This window comes from Cricetulus griseus, chromosome 7 (genome assembly GCF_003668045.3).
Source record: "Cricetulus griseus strain 17A/GY chromosome 7, alternate assembly CriGri-PICRH-1.0, whole genome shotgun sequence".
NCBI lineage: Eukaryota > Metazoa > Chordata > Mammalia > Rodentia > Cricetidae > Cricetulus > Cricetulus griseus.
The window spans coordinates 8,719,068-8,741,470 of record NC_048600.1 but is presented as its reverse complement, the minus strand read 5'-3'; the positions used below and the strand labels follow the sequence as shown (position 1 = coordinate 8,741,470).

The 22,403-nt window shown below is 42.9% G+C and overlaps 2 protein-coding genes across 6 annotated transcripts in view; both read left to right on the top strand.

The window, feature by feature from the left end:
* The window catches only part of Ltbp1 (latent transforming growth factor beta binding protein 1), a 373,886-nt gene that overhangs the window by 5,154 nt on the left and 346,329 nt on the right, over positions 1–22,403 (top strand). The gene's annotated exons all lie outside the window — the stretch shown is intronic.
* On the top strand, positions 16,727–17,054 carry LOC103163079 (60S ribosomal protein L36a). The gene has a single exon (XM_027426078.1). The coding sequence runs from the start codon at positions 16,727–16,729 to the stop codon at positions 17,045–17,047; it is 321 nt and encodes a 106-aa protein (XP_027281879.1). The 3' UTR covers positions 17,048–17,054.

Below are 22,403 nucleotides of genomic sequence, written 5' to 3'. Positions count from 1 at the left end.
ATCTACCTCTGGCTTCTACATGCCCTCATACACACACATGCAAACTCACACTTACCCAAGCCCACAAATACATGTGAACTTACACACACACACACACACACACACACACACACACACACACACACACACACACACCATTACACGCTGTCTCTAGTTCTCTTTGGGTTGAAGCTTGCTCTTTGGGGGACAGTACTTTAAAGTATTTGTAAGATGGGTGGGAATTGATAGTATCCTTTCACCAATTTTCATCAGTGTAACTACTTCAGTAAACAAAATAAATTGATGTGCAATTCCCTTTCTGGCTTTTAACCTTAACATGTCAAGATTGAGCAACTGCACTTGAATGTAATTTGTTATGCAAGAATCCAAATGTGTCAATATCACAAAGTGTATGGGTAGACTGCAATGTATAACCCATGGTATTTAATAGTTATCATATTTTAAGGGTAATTTAAAGGGTTTACATAGGTTACGTCAACTGAGCCAGAAGAATCTCTGCATAGGAGATTGGATGTGCTTGTGGTTTTCATTGTTTGATTAATTCAGTGAAGAACACAATGCATTCCTTCGGGCCAGCTTGGATTGTTTTGAGTTGATTGGAACTTAATTTAAATGTACCGAAGGCAAATGCTTCTGAAGATGGAAGATTTAGTGAACCTTAAATTGCAAACCAGAGATGAGAAACATGCAGGCAGCAGACCCACATGGGGCAAAGAATGCCTCTGTGCAGGCAGCACGGTGGTCCTGGGGCTCCAGCCACCCAGTCCCTGTGTGGAGATGCCAAACTGCACATTAATGCTGCTTTTCCACACAGCCAGCCAGCCAGCCAGGCAGGCAGGCAGGCAGACAGACAGACAGACAGACACACACACACACAGACGCACAGACACACACACACACACACACACACACACACACACACACACACACACACACACACACACACACACACACAGAGAGTCTGTCTGTCTGTTTAGGTGTCTTTGGGAGTTTGTAATCATAGCATGGGATATGTTTTTCTAGTGTTTAATACTGGGGACCGTTAGTAGTGATCCAGCGATTGTATCTCATGTGTTCTCTTCCCAATGACAACATTTACAGAAGATTTTTGTGGCTTAAGGGACTGTCCTCAGAGTGGAAACATTAAACCCCTGATGTGTGACATTTTCCCCTTCTCATTTTTGCATTTCTTCCCTTTGTCTAAACCACCCCATCATTGTTTTTTTCCAGTCTTTTTTGTTCCTTTGTGCTTTTCTAGAGTTAATGTGGCTCAGAGACAAACTTTGCCTGCGGGTTCGGATCTAATGAGGAGACTGAATGTGGGAACAGAAAACACAAAAGGATAAAGGAGAGGACAGTGAAGTGAGACTGGCAGGGTGAGGCAGAGGGGAGAGGAACAATGGCGGACAGGACTCCAAGCGGGTGCCTGGCACGTTGCAGGCTCTTTGTAAATGCATGCATGGCTCTTTTATTTATTTAGCGGATATCTGTTTAGTTTTTACCATGTGCCAGGTTCTATGAATAGGGGAGAAATGCAGCCAGCTGTAGGGAGTCTGGAGTCTGGTTTTACTCATGGAACTCATGGCACATCAGATGACTTCTTCTCTCCTTAGGAAGGAACAGAAAATCGATATTCCATTGCTTTTCCATTGGCGGTCAGCCTATATTGTGTGGGTGTGTATGTGTGTGTGTGGGGTGTGTGTGTGCAAACCAAACCAAACCAAACCAAACCAAACCAAAACCCCTGAAAACTCACCCTAGATATGCTCACTAAGTTCCATGCAGAGGAGATCTAGCTATTTGTACCCTCAGTGTCAGAGAGGCTACAGTAGATCGTATCATTCTGGAGGGTGTGTGTAGCTTGTGGAGGGTGGGTGACTGCGAGGCCACCCTCAGGCTGTCTCCTGTTCCTTTTGGCTCAGCTCACTAGCCCGGCTTGAGAGAGCGGCCCATGATGATCACACATTTTTCATAGGCCTGCCATGACCATTGACAGCTGCTTTGCCAATACATCTGCCGCAAAGTTTACCATAGCAGCTGCTGGGAGGGTTGTCCTGTCTGTGTCCTCGGCCCTGACCCCAGTCCTGGGAGCTGGGGTGGGAGGCTTGACTGGAAAATCTTGTCATGTGGCACAGAGACTGAAGAGAAGGGAGAGGGACCCCTGGGTCAAGTTCACACTGGGTCAAATATGTGTTCTCAACACTAGTTAAAACAAACATTTAGGAACCATAAATTCTGTGTTGTGGTAGTGCTTAAGCCTTCGGAGTGAAGCCCTCCTCCAGCCCAGGCTGGTCTGCATACAGCACTTGCTCCCTGTCTTGCCTACAATGCTGAAGCTTCCCTACTCTGCCACAAGACCTTTGGCAGCCATAGGGCTTTGCTATTTCTGACTTTGTCATTCATTGTTGAGACTATTCCAGATATACTCAAACTCATTCCAGTATATAGATGATACTTTCTTAAAATGCACATTTTTCCTTCCAAGTCCTAGCAAGGAAGGAGCCAGCGTGACTGAGAGCTTGAGGGCTTTGTCACCTCTCGTAACCCTTGACCTTATTAGCTCACTCAAGGAGCAAGTGTGGTTAAGGTAAGTTTTTGCAGGATCTCAGATGTTATGGGACTTTTTTTTTTATACCCTGTAAATTCCTTACTTTCATTTTTATAAATTTTATTATTATATATTTTATAAAGTTTATTTATGAAATAATCTGTGGGGTTTATTAAGGCAGCAGGCATGATCTGTTACCTTGTTGTAGTGACAATCAGTGCTTTACTACCTACATTGGCTCCCTGGTTTTTTAAACTGTATTAGTGTGCTCCATTGTAACAAAACCACACACCCTAAACTAGATGTCTTAGAGCCATAGAAACATACTGTCTTACAGTTTTGGTGGCCAGAAGCTGCAAATCAAGGGCTGACAGGGCTGGTTCCATCTAAGGACCTCTCTCATTGCATGTCACCATTTCTTCTGTGTGTCTGCACATGGTCTCACCCTGTTTATGCCTTTCCTTGTGTCCAATTCCCACTTCATGTAAAAATCCCACTCAGGGGCTCGAGCGATGGCTTGGAGGTTAAGCGCACTGACTGTTCTTCCAGAGGTTCTGAGTTCAATTCCCAGCAACCACATGGTGGCTCACAACCACCTGAAATGAGATCATACAAGCAGGCAGAACACTGTATACATAATAAATAAATAAATCTAAAAAAAAAGGAATCCCACTCGGATTCATACCTACTCTTACCCATTGTCTTTTGCTGGTCCTGGGGAAGATCCTCCCTTCAAATTGACTCACATTCTTGGGTACCAGGAGTTAGGATTTCAATTTATCTTTTTTTTTTTTTCTGGGGGGTTTGGGAGAAGGGAGCACAATTAGGCCCGTATGTGTTGTGCACAGGGGCAGGACATATGGGCTACTCAGAGGTAGGCCCCCCTGGGCATTTGGAGGCTTCTTTGCAGCACTTGAGGACTTCATTGCTCTCTTGCCAAGCTGCCCTTGACTGTAGATTTAGCTTGGCCCCTTTCCCCACTGCTCCTAGGCATGTTACAAGAGACAAGGCAATCGTTGTAGGTGATTTGTTTATGCCCCTGGCCATTTTTCTCTGGCCTGTTTTCAGAGGTCTGGAGGAGTGATTCTCAAACATGATTGTCTAGAAAGTTCACTGCAGGTGTGATTGTTACCCGAGTCAGAGACATGGGAACACCAACAAGTGCCCCAAAGTGTGACATAGTTCACACTTGGAGATGATGATGATGCACAAGGGAGCTAATGCCCGAGATGGGCTTGACTCTGGGTGTGGGTGATGAAAGGCCAGGGCCACACTTACCTACTACAGAAAAAAAATTCTAAGGCAGGAACCTTCTTCACTGGGATTGGTTCAATTTTGAGTATAGTTGTGTGTGTTCTTTTCCATCTTTTAAGGAAATTATTTAGTTAGTTCCATCTTTGCTGAATGCGTTTGATTTTGCAATATTTTGAAATTTGGAAACAATTTTAATAGTGACTAGATGGCTAAAATCTTTTTAAAACTTTTGAATTTCTGTCTTTCTATCTCACTCTGTTTGTGTCTCTGTCTCTCTGTCTCTCTGAGTCTCTCTGTCTCTGTCTGTGTGTGTGTGTGTGTGTGTGTGTGTGTGTGTGTGTCCGTGTGACCTACAGTATTACGTATGAAGGTCAGAGGACACCTTCTCTCTCTCTCTCCGTCTCTCTCTCTCTGTCTCTCTCTCTGTCTCTGTCTCTCTCTGTCTCTCTCTCTGTGTTAGGTATGAAGGTCAGAGGACACCTTGTCTCTCTCTCCACCATGAGTATTCTTGGGATTGAATTAAGCTGTCAGAGTTTTTGGAACATGGCTTTATCGAGCTTTTCCATTGGCACCAAGGATGTTTTTTAAAATTTTAAGTTTTAAGCTCTTTAACTCTTAGGGGTGCATGAATGCATGTGTGTTTTCTATTAGATACCCAACTTTAAAAAGGATTTATCTATTTGCTCATTAACTATTTTATGTGTATATATATGTGTGTGCTTTCATGAATTTATGTGCACTACTTGAATGCAGGAGTCTGTGAAGGCCAGAAGAGGGCACCAGACACCAGGAACTGGAGTTCCAGGTGGTTGTATGATGCTATCTGGCTGCTGAGCACTGGACCTGGGTCACTGACAAGAGGAGTAGGCAGACACTCTTAACTGCTGAGCCACCTCTCCAGCACCAAGCATTCTATTTTTAATTATGAAACAGTTTAAATGTACAAAGCCAGGAAGTGCTATATCTAACAGCTGTCCATTAGTGTTATGCTAAAAGCTCCCCGACGTGGCAATTAACTGTTAGGATTTATAGTGGTATTATTTTTCTCAAATGCATATTTTACTAATAATGACTTCCGATTTTTTAGTGCAGAGAGAATAAAACATAATTTGTTGCTGTCATACCAACTGGTTGTTGTTTGGGAACTTGTGGAAAAATACATAGGAGCCATATTTGATGTATTTCTTTTCCTTTGCCTATTAATTAGCTGTACTATTTATTATGTACAGAGCGCTTTAGGTAGCTACGGTTCCGTGTACTGGGAATGTGTGCTGACCATGTGGCTATTGGACAGCAATGCTACTGGGTGCTCTCTCCCCCATTTCCAGCCTTACCATGCTGCCCATGTTCTTTGTCTTCCTCTCATTGCTTGCTTTCATTGGATCTGCCTGGATTAGAGGCCATGTGCCTCAATTCTGTTTTAGGTGTTGGACTACAGGGCTCTGATCTTGACCTTTATGCTTCCTTACTGCAAACCTCTGAGAACCCGAGCAGGGCAGGTTAACTCTTGCAGCCAAATAGATGCAATTGTCTGACTGTCATTCTGAGGCCACTGTAGGGCCATGTGAGCCCATGCATGAAAAGTACATGGAGAACAGGGCCCCTGCTTAACCAATTTGCTATCAGTGGCTCTCGTTGCTCTGTTTTGCTCAGGGCTGCCCCCTCCTGGTCTCTTCCTGGAGCCCACACACTACTTAGGTCTTTTGGTGAAAAAAAAAAAAAATCATTGCTCACCCTTTGTTGTTCTCAAGCGCTGTTATTTTCCTTTGCTTGACTCTGCATTTGGCTGGGCATGTCTGTTGCACTCCCAGGAAGCATGGTTTTCTCGGCTTCTTTTTTACGTGTCCAGGCCCCTTGGGTTGCCATAGCACCAGTGCTAATTGAGTTGCATAGAGTTACATTGACTGGCAAGTGTAACTTAGTGGGTTAGAAATACAGTCTTTGGAACACCCTCTGGGGTTCTGCTTTCTCCTTTTGGTTGATTCTCATCTTTTGACAATCATCTCCATTTGCTTTTCTTTTCTCCGTGTGCTTATCCTGGCCCACCAGACATTGCTGCTCATGCCTGCTATTCAAGGGCACACACCTTATCCAGTTACCCCCCTCCTTCTCTCTGTAAAGCCGTCCTGGCATAGCCAACCTTTAAGATGACTTTTCCTTTCTCCCTGCCAGTTTTAGAATCTTTCTGCTCAACATCATCTGATAGAGATTTTGGACTAAGTAAAATGAATGTTGTATGATTTTCCCCTGTAATTTTAGATTTCCAAATACTTCTCTTGGCCAACTATACTATTCCCTGTGGCTTTTTTTTTTCACTCTGCTGCATTTGAGTAATATTGTTGGCAGGGCTGCCGGTAAACAGTTTGTGAAATGTTGTGTTTTGTAAATTAGAAGATGGATGGGTTGGTTTTTAAATATATGCTCTTGATTCTGCTGGTCCAGATAAAGGATGCGTTTGGCCAGTTGCATGGGTGATGGAGTGCAGGGAGATGCTGTCATCTGAAGTAGGTGAGGTCAACTCTCCTGCAGCCATGTGATTCCCTGCTGTTTACAAATGAGAAATGAGAGGCTGGAGACAAAACTTCAGAGGATTTTGGAAATGACTCAAGGGGGAATCCTCTTGCACAAGAGAGCGGGAGGTAGACACCAGAGGAAAGTATGACTCAAACAGGAGTAGGGAAAATGGAACAATTTTTAAGCCATTGTAGACATAGGAATGTTGTATTTCTTGTACCATTACCCAGCAGTTCCAAGATGACTTCCAGGTCTTCATGAATTCCCATTTATTGTTTTTAACAAAAAGGATATCTCCATCCTTTTGTTTATGTGCCATATGTGTATCATTTGCACACTGTAGCAAATGGATAGTTGAAATCCACATCTTCAAAAGCCTGTGAAATTGGCTGCAGTACACTGTCTCACCTTGTCATTGGCTCAGGGGATGCCACAGCAGGGAGACTTGGGCCTGTGCTGGTGAATCGAATCCTTAGACAAGCATCTTAGACATTTCCCCAACATTCCAACAGGGACAGAAACATCTCTTCCCAAACCTCATTCAAGTCCCTCTTAGGAGTGTCAACCACACCCTCCCTTTGGTCTCTCACCACATTTGATGCTGTGCCACACGCCCTCCCTGTTTGAGTATGCGCTCAGCATGGGTAGACGGCATCCCAGAGCCGCCACTCCATCCTCAATACCTTCAAATGTAAGTTTCTATGGAATGAGTGAGCCAATGTTTGGGTTCATTTGGTGCTTATCACCAGGCCCACGTAGTGGTACCCAGATGGGTAATAGTCTAGAGGGATGGGGGTGGGGCAGCTAGGGAAGGGTTCCCTAGTGTAGTGACTCATCACACTTGTCTGATAAGACAAGATCTAGGAGAGGAACATTTTAGGCCAAGACAGTGTTAATGACAGCATGCTGGAGTGGAGCAGCCTGGGCTGTTGAAGGATTGTCAGAGAGAGAGAGTTGCTGTAATACACAGCAAGACAATTCAAATCTATTCTTTTTAAAAGTCAAATTAGTAGGGGTTGTCACATGGTATTTCTAAAAAAAAGTCAAGTCATTTCAGCATCAGTGATAAACCATTTGGCTTTGATGGGCCCTGAAAACTCAGAAAAAAAAGAAAGAAAATGTATTAGTAACAGTGAGCTAACAGTTCTGGAATATATTTGTAGGTCATTGTGCAAACTTGCTTGAGCTTCATTTTGTGGTAAAGAGAAAGTAAGTGAGATTCATGATGACGCGGTATGCCAGAGCAATATGGAGAGATTACGATGCTGTTGATAGGTCTTTCGTGGCTATTCTGTGAATATTCCTTTCTACATTGTCTTAGTAACATTTGTCTTCAAAAATAGGATGCGTAAGACCCACCCGGCGTCTGTGGGCTTTCAAAGATTGAAGACCTTCTGTTTTAGCCTTTATGTCACACACTGAGCTACTGATTCTGGGACACCTCTGTTTGAAATGTCTACCTCTGCACTTCACCCCCCATCAACCCTGGAGATTTGCTTTCTTCTCAAAGTGAAAAGGAAAGACAGTCCTCCTCTTAGGGGATCCGTTTCCCTCCTTCTTGTGACAGTGGGAAGGTTAGGTTAGTTCAAGATTTTATAGCAATTGGAAGTGAAATAATGCAGATGATAAGTAAATTAAAGGCAGTTACTGTGTTTTGTTTTACTTTTTTATCCATTAGGAAGTTGGGCTGCCCCACAGCGCTGCATATACAATAAACCCTCAGTGAGGGTTTCTGATTAATAAGCACTGCAGGTTGCATTTGTTTCTGAGTGGAAAACCAGATGAAATTCATTTAAATCAATGGATACTGAGATTATGTCATTAAGCAGCCCTTTTTCTTACTGGTGAATGTGAATTGTAGCAAGCTTCACTGTGTAGCAGTCTAAAATGCTCAGTTTTCAGTGTTAGAGGTTCTTCAGATGGTAACATTTTCTTCCTTCTTTCCTTTAACACAGCTTGCTTGAATGCAAACTCTAAGCCATTAACTTCATCGTTCTGATGAATGGCATCAGCTGGGCTCGGGAGTTTGTTGAGATGTGAATTCTCTTAACTTGCATGCTAAGGTACACTTGTAATCCCAGTGCTAGGAGGATTGGCAGTTGGAGAATGGTCTGACTAGACAGTGTGTTTCTGGCTAGCTTGGGTGATGCAGTGAGATTTATTCTCAAAATAACTAAATAACAGAGTTTGGAGAGATGACTCAAAGTTCAAGGATGTGTCTTGTCCTTGCAGAGAACTTGACCTGTATTTGGTTTTCAACACCCAGGCCAGACAGATCACAACTGCCTGTAACTCCAGTTCCAAGGGAATCTAATGCCCTCTTCTGGCTCCCATGGGCACTGCATCCACGTGCAAACCCCCTACCTCCAAAACATTAAAAAACAAACAAACAAAAAACCAGTAACCACAACCTAAAGAACAACAACAAACACAACAAAAAATCGAAATATCACCATCAACAGTGGTGGAGATTCACACCTAAAGAACAACAAACACAACAAAAAATTGAATTATCACCATCAACAGTGGTGGAGATTCATGATTCGGTGGCGGGGGTTAGGTTGGGGGGATGGGCGGGGTGTTCCTGTGCTTAGTTTGCAAAGGGTCCTGTGTTTCCTTTCCACATCTCATTCCTACCTGCTGCTCTATGAAGAAGAAGAAGGAGAAGGAAGAGAAGGAAGAAGAAAGGGAGGGGGAGGAAGAGGAAGAAAAGGAAGAAAGAAGAAGAAATGATATAAATTCTTCAGCCCTAACATGGGTTTAGGAGTCAGGAGTGCTGGGGTGGGGCCTAGTCTTCAGTGTTTTCCATGATCTTCTGCAGGGCTTGATAGAGCCTGGCAACCAGGGACTCCTCAACTCTTTCTCAAGGAGACCAGGAAATAGGCTCCTTTGGCGTCAGACCTCAGGGATTAGATTCTTGTGTTTTCTCCTCTTTCCCTCATTGCTGCTTAGGATGAGTTGGTGTAGTATAAAACCCAGTGGGATGGACCAGTTTTCTCAATTCCAGGAGGGAACATTGGAATTTGAGCTGGCATAGCCATGCATGTTAAGCACATTTTATGCTGTATGCTCACTGAGACCAAAGGAACCATCTGCTATCCTGTAAATATGTCTGTAAATGTGGTTGTGCTCCTTTCTGTATTTGTAGTTCTCTTAGTTGTTCTTTTATATGGAGGGTGCTTAAAGCATCCGCCTCCATAATCTTCAGGGCTGTTTTTATGAAGGTGTGATACCTAGACTCCCTAGATCAGAGCCCCTAATGATGTATGTATGTATGTATGTATGTATGTATGTATGTATGTATGTATGTATATATGTATGTTTTGGCCCTCTGCCACCAGGCCTACCAATCAGAACCCTAGGGACGTAGATCCAAGAGGCCTCACTTTTGCAGGCACCCAGCTGACTGATGCACATCGAAGCTTGGAGGCCCCATGTAATGTGCACATCCTGGAACAAAAGATGTCTCAGGCAAAGGATGAGGAGAAAGATATGAAGAAATGAACACAGTGATGCTATTACTCATTTCTCAAATAGCTTCAGACTGAAGAGCTAACATTTGTCCAGAGCATGCCAGACACTGATGGAGAGGACTCTTCCCTGTCAAGATTGGGAAGTTCAGACTAAGAGAGAACAAAGTAATGAAGAGGGGACAGGTGTCCCTGTGGGGCTGTTGCATGGGGTCATGCTGGCTCAATCCTGGAAGGCTCTGGAGGAACACATCAGATTTTTGGAAACAGCTCAGCTGTTTCAGCAATGACTCATACTTTTATTAGATGTGTATTTAGGAAAGGAATGGACTAGTTTTTAAGACCAGGGCCCTTTGTAGAAAGAGTGGGAGGAGTTACTATTTTTCTTCTATGAAATAGACAATTTCCCTCATGAATGTGTCTTTAAATTTTCTATTTTATTTTATGAGCATGGGTTTTTTGCCTGAATGTATATATGTATACCATGTGCATGTAGTGCCTGTGGATTGTGTGTGCAGTGCTCACACTTGTGAGCCACAATGTGGGTGCTGGGAATTGAACCTGGGTCCTTTAGAAGAGCAGCCTGTGGGCTTAACCACAGAGCCATCCCTCCACCCCACCTTTGTGTGTTGCTTTTTTTCTTTCTACAAAATAATTCAATACACAGATGCTTTGCCAGAGTGCTGAAGAAATGTCTATTTCTGCCAGGTGGTGGCATACACTTTAATGCCAGCACTTGGGGGACAGAGGCACGTGGATCTCTGTGAGTTGGAGGATAGCCTGGTATAGGACAGCCAAGGCTACACAGAGAAACCCTATCTCAAAACAATAAGAAAACAAAACAAACAAACCAAACCAAAACAAACCAAAACAAAAAACTACAATGAAAAAGTCTGTTTCTCCTTAAGTAGAAATGAGGTGTGTGTGTGTGTGTGTGTGTGTGTGTGTGTGTGTGTGTTTGTATGTATGCATGTACATACATGCATGTATGGGTTAGAGAACAACTTTCAAAAGTTGGTTTTTTCTTTCAACTTTTACGTGGATTTTGGGCATCGAGCTCAAGTCACCAGGCTTGCTCAGCAAGTGCCTTGACTTGCTGAACTATGTTGCTGGTCCTATTTGTCATTTTAAAGTTCATGTTGTTGAGAGCAAGATTAGACAGAAAATAGAGTCCTCATTCCAATCTTAGTTTCCATTTCCCTACAGCCCCTTCCACCATCAAAATACCTACAGCAGAGGGGGACATTCACTACCATTAGTGAACTGACAGAGTCACAGCGTTAACCCCGAAGTGTATTATAAATATGCATTAGAGCTTGCTTTTGGGGTGCCTACTGTAGATTTTGACAAATGTATAAAACGACAGGCATCTAACCACTGTGCATCAAACAGAACAGTTGCCCTGACCTAGGAATCCTTTGTTGTCTGCCTAAATCATTCCTTTCTCTTACGTAACCCTTGGCAATCACTGATCTCGGATCTATAGTTTTGTCTTTTCCAGGATGTCACATAGTTGGGATCCTGCCTTATGTAGCTTTTAAAGACTGACTTATTTCATATGGTATGGTTCCTCCACAACTTTGCCTGCCTTGGTGGCTCATGCCTTTTTAGCCCTGAACTAATTAATATTCCATTGTTTGCATGAATTATAGTGTATCTATTCATTGACTTACGGGCCTCTGGGTTGCTTCTAACTTTTGAGGATTATAAAACAAGACGTTGCAATATTTTGCTTAGGTTTTTGTGTGATGTAACTTTTCATCTCATTTGAGGAAGTATCAGAGGGTGTGACTGCTGCATGATGGTTAGAGTATAGACAGGCTTTTGTTTCCCTGTCCCCCTAAGACACTGAAACTGGCTTTCAACATGACTGGACCATTTTAGAATACCATCAGCAACAAGTTGGAATATTTTGGCTCTACATTTTTGCCAGCATTTGACTGTAGCAGCTGGGTTTTGTCCATCCTAATAGCCATGCAGAGGGATCTCAATTTAATTTTTGTCTGATAAATGAACTAGATAATTTTGATAAATTCACTAGAACAGTGAATACCATTTCCTAATCTTACTTGCTTCCTACATGATTTTAGTAAGGGACCTTTTAGTTTTTAAGTTGGGTTGGTTTCTTTTTTTGTTGGGGTATAGGGTGGAGAGCATGCCATGACAAGCATGTGGAGGTGGAGGACATGAGGGAGTCAGTTCTCTGCCATTGCGTGGTTCCCTAGGAGCAAACTCAGGTCTCCAGTCTTGGCAGGGGAATCCTGAACTCACTGACTCATCTGGATGGTCTCTTTTTCTTATTCTCTTATTTACAATTTAGATTTAATTAATATTAATTTTGCATGAGTGTTTGTGCATGGGCCATGGCACGCACGTGTAGATTGGAGGATAACCTGAAGGAGTTGACTCTCTCTTCCACCTGGTACATTCTGGGTAAGCAGGCTTGGTGGCAATCATATTAATCTACTGAGCCATCTTGCTGGCACTCTTTTATTTTTTAATTTTGTTTTGTTTGTTTTAGTTTTGTTGGACCAGGGTCTCATGTAGCCAGTTGATACCCACTTGGCTGTATTGCAGAGGCTGGCTTTCCATTCCTGATACTCCTCCTCAGATTTCCAATCTCTGGACATCTAGACTTGAAATGGGAAGGTGATTTTTTTTAAAAACTTTTATCTGCTTTTATTTTATGCTGAATTTATTCCTGTGCCATAAATTTTTGTTTCTTCCATTTCTTCTGGGATATCTTTTTCTTCTGTGGTGGATGAATATGATTGTGCACATGTACAAAGCTTTCAAATAATAAAAATATTATTTAAAAATAGAAGGCTCCACTGGGCAGTGGTGGTGAAGGCCTTTAATCCCAGCACTTGGGAGGCAGAGGCAGGCGGATTCTGTGAGTTGGAGGCCAGCCTGGTCTCCAGAAAAAAAAAAACAAATTAAAAAAAAAGAAAAAGGAGGCACCAGTGTGTGTCTTCAGCCAGATGCACCTGGATGAGGACAATGTTGTCTTTTTTGTTACCATTGCTGATGACTGTTACTATTCTGCTGTTCCAACTTCTAATGGTTTTGGTCAAGTCAGTCTCTTTCAGTGTCCGTCTCCACCACCCCCACCTCCCTCCCTCTGTTCTAAATGAATTTAGGATTCCTTTCATCTTTCCTTCTGACCGTCTTCCTGCTCAGGTTGGTAGTAGTAAGGCTTTGTAGAGTGTGCTGATCATGTGACGTTTCCATTCTTGGTGGTTTTCCAGAGCAGGAAAGCAATCCAGCACCAGATGGGCCAGGATAAGACAGCTCTCAGAGTCTCCCAGAACAACCCCCGCCCCATTCAGGAGAACAACAAAGTCAAGAGAGAAGTGAGGCTCTCTGAGATCTCTGGACTCTGATTGCCTTTCTCAATAAAGAGTCTGGGAATATTCTACCCATGATCCCTCTAGGGTTGAATCATAACATGCAAGACACATCTTCAATTTCCTTGAAAGAAAACTATTATATAAAGCTGGAAGTGGTGGTGTACACCCATAATCCCATTGCTCAGGAGGATCTGAAGTTCTAGGACATCCTGGGCTACACAGTAAGACCTTGTCTGGAAGGAAAAAAAAAGTGCTATATAAATATTGGCTATAACCAATATTACATTTTGGATAAGTTATTCTATTTTTGTTAAACTTGTTACGATAAATCTTTCCGCCACCTGCTTGAGTTCTGCCTGTCATGTGGGTGGCCAAAATAATACACAGAGACTTATATTAGGTACAAATGCTGCTTGGCCAATGACTAGGATTTCTCATCTGCTAGCTCATTTTTAATTATCATAAATGTATATATATTATAAGACTTATCTTCTTGGAAGCCAGTGGCATGCATCTTGTCTTCCTGGGCTCACATGGTGACTCTGGAGGAAGAGAGAAGGGGGCCCACTTCCTTCTTGCCCTTGTTTCTATATGAGTCTCCCTGCTATGACACTTCCTGCCTGGATCACCACTTCTTTACTTCATTTCCCAGAATCCTCCTTGACTCCTAGTCCCGCCTAACTTGCTGCCTCATTGGCCAAACAGTACTTTATTTATCATCCAATAAGACAAACACATACCCAGAAGCACTTCCCCCAATATAAACTAACATGGGTATAATTATTACTATTATTTAAAATATGGAAAGGTACAGATGTTACCATCTAGAATGCAGAAGGTCCACTCTGCTTGAACAAGTGGTGCAGAAGTCTGTTGTCTGGTATCTGGTAGCCTGGACTAGAATATTCATTTTCTGAAAACATGATGCCATATGCTGAGCCCTAGTCATGCCAGGCCATGTGCTGTGCTAGCTGCTCCACTGGGACTTAGGTGGCTCCCCATATTTTATAGATGCACAAAAATCTCAAGGCATGGTTCAGACCCTTGAGCCATGGGTTTTCATTGCTACTTGCTCCTGCCTTCTGGAACCCATGCAGATTACAGATGGTGTTTGTTCTGCATGGAGCTCAGCTGCCATGTCTGGTGATGTTTCTGTGGAAAAATGAGCCTCAAATTCTTTCTCTGGATTCCAGTGGTGGCAGGATCGTGCCTTCCCAAACCCTCCTGGGGTTGGTTGAGCAATACTCATTTGGTTAACCAAGAGTGTGTGGCTGTCTTCACCAACACCCAGGACTTTCTCTAGAAGCTTGCATTCTCTTTGGGATTAAATACTCCAAGGTATCCCTCTTTCTCTCAAAGTTCCAGGTCCCCACTGGAGCAGGTCTGGACATATGAAGGCTGGGGATGCACACTCTCAGAGATGGCTGGGTTCTGTGTGACTTTGCAGGGCACATCATGAGTGTCATTTACTTCCTTTCCTCTCTTTTCAGACTCTTTCATGGTTGACCTCTGATTGCCTCTCCTTCTCTCCCCCCATGGATTCCTAGCTTCTCTGCCAAGGAGAAATGACATGCTAATTCATGACTGTCTGAGAGTCTTTCCAATTCTCAGTTGTAAAAAGTCAAGTGCAAAAAAGGTCCTTTAAGTCTGCCTTGTGCCTGGTGCATGACAGGTATTCAGCCAGTGTTTTTTGTATGAAAGAGTTTCTCATCATGCCTGTCTTCTGAGTCCATTGAGTTGACCAGGCTTGTCTTTTGTATTTACTTTTGGTAGTCTGAGTATAAAATGTTCCCTATGGATTCATGCATTTGAATACTTGTTCCCCAGCTGGTAGTCCTGTTTTCAGAGGTTCTAGAATCTTCAGGAAGTAGGCCCTAGGAAGTCAGTTGCTGGCAGTGGGCCTTGAGACCTATATCATGGACCCACCTCCTTTCCCCTTTCTGCTTCCCCATCTGTCCAGATGTGAGCAGCAGCTTTGAGCTCCGGCTGCCATGGTTCCTCTGACATAATAAACTATATCCTTGCTCAGTGAGCCAAAACCAACCCTCCATCCTTTAAGTTGCCTCTTTTCAACCATTTGCCCATAGCAACAAATGACGAATACATCTTATAGATATGGATCATTGAATTAGATTTGCATATATTCTGTGGGGGAGTCCTGACTCTCAGCTCTCAGGGTAAAGCATCAGACTGCTGCTTTTAGGGTGCTTTTGAGGGAGAGAACGGGTCTGCTGAAGCCTAATGCAAAGGGAGTCAGGACTGGGGAAGGGGAATAGAGAACCATATTTTGGGATGGGAAGGTGTAAAAGTTTGAATGTAATTGCCCCCCCCCATAAGTTCATAGGGAGTGGCATTATTAGGAGGTGTGGCTTTGTCGACGTAGTTATGGTCTTGTTGGAGGAAGTGTGTCACTGTGGAGGTGTGCTTTGAGGTCTCAGATATGCTCAAGCCATACCCCATGTCTCAGTTCACTTCCTGTTGCCTGTGGATATAGGACTCTCAGCTCCATCCCCAGCACCATGTTTGCTGCACACCACTATCTTGCACCATGTTGACAGTGGACTAAACCTCTGAAAATGTAAGCCACCCCAATTAAATGTTTTCCTGTGTAGGAGTTGCTGTGGTCATGGTGTCCCTTCACAGTCATAGAAACCCTAAGACAGAGGGGAAGATTTTGCATGAGAGAGATACTGGATGGACAGATTATTTTCAGCTATGTTTGAGGCAAGTTTTAGGAAGTGAAAGTTGGGGTTGTGACACATCCATGTACTGCCATTCCTCTAGAATGCCTCTGGCCATGTTCACAATGGAGAATTTGACAGTTCTTTTGCCATAGACATATTTCCTTCAAAAGATGTCAAATCCCAATTCCCTAGAACCTATGAATGGTATCTCTGGTGGCCAAGAGTTGGCAGATATAATTTAGCTAGGGATCTTGACATGGGGAGTTTTTCCTGGGCTATCCAGGTATACTCTTGAGCCCTGTCACACACAAGAAGCAAAGGAAAATTTGATGGAGGCACAGAGTTGAAGGCAGTAGAAGGACAGAGGCAGAGATTGGAGTGCTGCAGCCACAAGCCAAAGGATGCTAGTGACCACTGAACCCAGAAACGACAATGAAGGGATTGTCTCTAAGTCTCTGGAGGAACTGTGGTCCTTGTGGTCCCATCGATATTGTGATTCCATCCCACCAAGATGAGGTTCAGACTTTTCAACCTCAAGGATTATGAGAGAATACATTTTGGTTTTCCTAAGTCAACCACTTGGTAGTAATTTGTTAAAACAGTCATAGGAAAGCCATAGACTTCTTAATAGTTGAAGAAAGATAAGGACTTTTAACTTTTAAATAATCTCTTTTTATTGCTTGAGAATTTCATATAGGGACATAAGAAATTTTGATCAAATTTACTCCTGCATTTAGTTCTCTCCAATTTCTCTCCTATGCCTTCACCAAACAGTGTTTCCTCCCAATCTCACGTGTTCTTAAAAACAAACCAACAAGCCCTTTTCTGTTCGGTTTGTGCTGTGGAGGTGGCGATTCCGGATACTGGATTTCTCATTTTCATCGCGTAGACACCTCCACTGCAAAGATGGTCAACATGCCTAAAACTGGAAGGACTTTCTGTAAGAAATGTGGCAAGCATCAACCTCACAAAGTGACCCAGGACAAGAAGGGCAAGTATTCCCTGTATGCCCAAGGAAAGTGGCACTACGATTGGAAGCAGAGTGGTTACGGTGGGCAGACAAAGCCAATTTTCCGAAAGAAGGCCAAAACCACAAAGAAGATTGTGCTGAGGCTTGAGTGTGGGGAGCCCAACTGCAGATCGAAGAGGATGCTGGCCATTAAGAGGTGCAAGCATTTTGAACTGGGAGGAGACAAGAAGAGAAAGGGCCAAGTAATCCAGTTCTAAAACTTGTGTCTTCGGAGAGGAAAATGCTGAAGCAGTAGGAAAATGACCTGTTAGAAAATAAAGTTATTGTTCCTAATACCTTAAAAAAAAACAAAACCAAAACCCAAAACCAAAACCAAACCAAAACAAAAAAACAACAAAACAAAACACCAAGACTACTCAGTGCTGTCTGTAGGTATGAGTGTAGGGCCATCTACTGGAGCCGAATCCCTGAGAAATCAGACTTCCTTCCTCCCCACACCCTCAGTAGCCATCAATTGCCCATAGCCTCTCTCTCAGCTAGAGGTGAGACTTCATCATCCCCTCTGCCCCGCAGCCCCGGCCGTACACTATAGACCATTTTTGAGGTGGTTCTTGGTTATTGGCTTCTGTTTCTGAGTGTTCTGTGATTACTGTATCCACTGAAGTATTTTGCTGTGGGAAAACTATGGGAAATCAGGTGAGACCAGTTTGAAATTGGAAGGTCTCCATGTATGACTACCACACTGGGATCCTGGTGAGCCCCAGGAACCAATGATGTAGGTTATAGGGCATTAGCTCTTTGGCTCTGAGGTGACTAGCCAATGGTGTGATCATAACCTAAGATGATGATCCTCATTGTACGGGGCCGAGACTGAACACGGGCCAGGCCTTTTCAGTCTTCAGGGGCAGTTTTCTGTCTTTTCAGGCCATACTGAATGTATATTAGTTGCTGGAGGCGAGGAACAGGTGTTCCAGTAGCATTTCACTGGTTCCTTAATGTTTAATGGTATATACACACCCTTTCAGCCTTTCTCACCTTCAACCCACAGCCAATGGTGTGCAAACCCCTCTGGGAAACTGTTAGACTAATCCTATTATTTATTTTGTCACCTCAAGGTTTAGAGAAAACAAAGTAACATGAGCCATTGTGTCTTTTTTGTTTTGTTTTGAGACAATATAGTTTCTCTCAAGTCTTTAGGTTTCTTCTTAAAGTTTTGTAGGAACAGAATTTAATGCTTTTATGTCACCTTCAAACTTTGAATTTTAATTCGAATAAGTCTACCACAAGATCCAGCAATTCCACTCTTAGGCAAATACCCAAAAGAAGCACATTCATACAACAAGGACATCTGTTCAACCATGTTCATAGCAGCACTATTTGTAATAGCCAGAAACTGGAAACAGCCTAGATGCCCCTCAACCGAAAAATGGATAGAGAGAATGTGGTACATTTACACAATGAAGTACTACTCAGCAGAAAAAAACAATGGAATCTTGAAATTTGCAGGAAAATGGATGGAACTCAAACTATTCTGAGCGAGGTAACCCAATCACAAAAATCACAAACATGATATGTACTCACTCATATGTGGATTTTAGACATAGAGTAAGGGATTACCAGCCTACAATCCACACTGCCAGAGAAACTAGTAAACAAGGAGGACCCTAAAAGAGACAAACTTTGTCCCTTGGAGAAGGGGAAAGGGTCATGATCTCCTGAGCAAATTGAGAGTATGGGAAGAGGCGGGGAGGGAGCTACGAGAACGAGAAGGGAAGAAGGGGAAGGATGTAGAGGTCATGAGGAGGCAGAAAGGTTGAGTCAGGTGTAGATTAGAAGAAAGGATATGTGATAGTTAGGGTTTTAGTTGGGGGGGTGGTAGGGGAGGAAGGGAGGGAGAAGGGAACTGGGATTGTCATGTAATTCAATCGTGTTTGTATTTCAAATAAAAAATGATAAAAAGCTTTGAATTTTGAAATAACAGTGTGTGTGTGTGTGTGTGTGTGTGTGTGTGTGTGTGTGTGTGTGTGTGTGTGTGTTACATTCAGACAAAAAGATCCTTCCAGAAGTAGATACCATGATATTGGAACATTGCTATATTGACTTTTTTCTTGAATCCTAGGTTCTTATATCAGAAACCCATGTTGAAGGATAACTTTAAAAAAGAAGTTGCTATCATAACTCACATGGATATAAAATGCACATGTGCCAGAGATTTGATTAGCACATGTTTAAATGTGAGAACCAGACAGATGTCATAAGTGCTGGAGCAAATTTAGACATAAATGCAAAATGGTCCCACCCACAGGGCAGAAACCACTTGAATTTCTTAGATACCACTGATTTGCATTTTTATGGCCATGAATCGTTTGCAATATCAGTTTTCTGTAATTTACAGGGTTGTATATATTGCCTATGGGTATTGAGAGGCAGCAGTAACCCAGCAGGGGCCTTCAACACTGCCAGTAATATTTTTTGGCAGTCCCTTTCAAACCTTACAATTCATAATAGTAGCAAAGCTACAGCTATGAAGTAGCAACAAAAATCATTTTATGGTTGGGGGTCAGCACAACATGAGGAGCTGTATTAAGGGCCTGGAACAGTAGGAAGGCTGCCTACTGTTAAGGAATTGGGGGATTAGTTATCTGCAGTGGGTCCTGGAGCCAGTCTCTTGTGACTATAAAGGATGGCTGACTATATGTCTAGAGTTTAATTTTTCAGTTTTAACCTATTCAAGTATGTTTACCTCAAATCATGTGGACACAGAGTTGGGGTCTCTCTCTCCATCCCTACTGCAGTTTCCCCTCCCTCCTCTCCTTCCAGTTCACCCCCTCTCCCACATCCACTCCTCCTCTGTTTCTCTTCAGAAAAGTGCAGGCCTCCCATGGATATCAACCAGCTATGGCATATCACATATACCATGAGAGGAAGCCCATTCCTGACATTGCTTGGAGTGTCAGGACACAGAGACCAGGATAGAAGCAAATATAACTGTCAAAAAAAGTCAATGAAATTACTTCCTAAGGACATTCTGCTATACTCATAGATTGCCTAGCCCATGAGAGAGTCTTCATCCAGCAACTGATGGCAACAAATGCAGGCATCCATACCCAAACATTAGGCAGAACTTGGAGAATCCTGCAGAAGATGGGGAGGAAGGATTGTAGGAGCCAGAGGGTCAAGGATACCACAAGAAAACCCACAGAATCAACTAACCTGGGCTCACAGGGTCTTACAGAGACTGAACTGACAGCCAGGGATCCTGCATGGAACTGACCTAGGCCCTCTGCACATATGTTACAGTTGTGTAGCTTGGTCTTCTTGTGGGACTCCTAACAGTGGGAGCAGAAGCTGTCTCTGACTCTGTTGCCTGCTTTTGGGACCCTTTCCTCCTGTGAGGTCTCCTTGTCCAGCCTTAATTGGAGAGGAGGTTCCTAGTCTCACTGCAACTTGATATGTCAAGGAAAGTTTTTGTTTTTTAAGCTGGCATATAGACATACTGGTGTGTGCCTATATTTCCAGATCTTCAGGAGGCTATGACAGGGAGACCATGGAAACTCAGAATTTTCAGCTAAGCTGGGCAGGGCAGTGAAGGCCTGTGTCTTATAAATAAATAGAGGTTGAGAGCATGGCTCTGTAGCTAAGGGTACTGGCTGTACAATTATAAAGACTTCAATCCCTGGAACCTACGTAAAGGTGGAAGGAGAGAACCAATTTCACAAAGTTGTCCTCTGACCTTCACAATGTGTGTGCATGCACACAAACACAAAAATATAAAATAAAGTAGGTCCTTTTTTTGTTTTGTTTTTCAAGAGTTTCTCTATGTAGCTCTGGCTATTCTGGAACTTGTTCCATAGACCAGGCTGACCTTGAACTCACAGAGATCAGCCTGCTTCTACCTCCTGAGTTGGAATAAAAGGTGTGGGCCATTACCACTTTTAAAGAGAGGATCTCATCACTATGTTGTCCTGTAACTTACTGTGTAGACCAGGCTGGCATTGAACTCATAACTCACAGAGATCCACCTGCTTGGCTCCAAAGTGCTGGGATTAAAAGCATATGTTATCATATCCATGACTCAGTGGCTTCATGTATCTTGGTGGTTTTTGTGTCCTTTCTTCATGGATCCTTTTGGAGGATTGCTTTAGGAACTGCTAATAAAGGAATACTGAGTGAGACCAATGGTCAGCTGAGCTTAAGCGACTCCCAGCACTACATGGCTGAGCATCCGTGTGGGAGGAAATCTGGCTTTCACTGTACCTTTTATGACTCACTGTGTTATCACAGGTCTACCTGTCGGTGCCATGTTTTCATCTATACGGGAGGCAGTTTTGAAATCATGTGTAGATGGCAATCTTGTTTTCAATGACACCACTCCAGCTGCATAGGCTTCCTGGTGCCGCCCTTTCTCTAGAGAAGCCTATGGTTGGGCGTGCAGCTCAGAGGTAGAATGGTTACTTAGCATGTGTGAAGTCTTTGGTCCCTAACCTCACCACTCAAAAAAAAAAATCATGTGATAGTTATCTGTAATAGATGGTTATTGTCTCATAGACAAGTTTGCTTTCAGAGATTGTAAATTAATGGCCACTACCCCTGGTCCAAAGTAGGGCTGACACAGTTAATAAAGATAGCCATAGCAAGTATCTGAGTGTAATGACAACATCTGACTGGAAGAAAAGAACACACTTATTTTGTTTGGCTTGAGTGTGTTACTCATTTCATTATTTTATCTCCTATCCTAGAACTTGTTAGGCATTGCAGAACATAAACCATGATCCCATGTTACCTCATCATTCCCTAGGAATATTTACTCATAAACACCTGCAGTTACAGAGGGTTCCAGCCAGCCCATTGTAAAAATGGATCTCTGTTATCTAGAATTGGGTTAATTATGCTTTTTGCTTCATTATATATCATCAGGCTTACTTGGCGATAAGCTGAGGAGTTTAATGTCTTGAATAGTTTCTTTTTTTTCCCCTCTTGAGTTATAGTTGTGTAATTGAACTCGGTAAATCTTGCACCATAATTGCTGCCTAAATTGTCTAAATATTAGGATAGCTTTTGGCAGTTTTGGAAAGTTTGACAACTACGCAGACTTTTATGATAAGAATAAGGGTTTGGGTTCAGAGGATGAAGTCATCGGCTTCTTCCACTTTTTGTTGTTGCACAACTTTAAGGTTAAATGAAAGATAGGCGTTTGGGGAAGTGATGGCTGGGGGTGGGGTGGGGGTGAGGCTACAGTAAATTGTTTTCCGTTGTTATAACACAATAGTCATCTTCAGGGGGCATCTCACACCTGGAAGGAGGTGGCTTTGGAATCCATTTGGAGATGTCCTAGGAAGACTGCCATCTCATGTAGTAGTCTTGTTTTTTTCTCTCCAGTCCAGGAATCCTCCATGTTCTTTATGCCACAGAGCCATTTAGCCCGGCTTTGACCCCTCCAGGGGTAGGACACTCACATATGATCACCCCTTTCTTTCTTAAAGAACTTTAATTATGAAAAATAACATGGATTTTCTTGAGCTTAACTGTGCTTTATAAAAACTTAAAAAAAACCCCAAAACAAAACACCTCTTTGCACCTTTTTTTGTCTCTACTTGATGAAAAAACAGTAGT

Excerpts from the sequence above, each read along its gene's own strand:
- LOC103163079 (XM_027426078.1), top strand. The coding sequence starts at position 16,727 with ATGGTCAACATGCCTAAAACTGGAAGGACTTTCTGTAAGAAATGTGGC.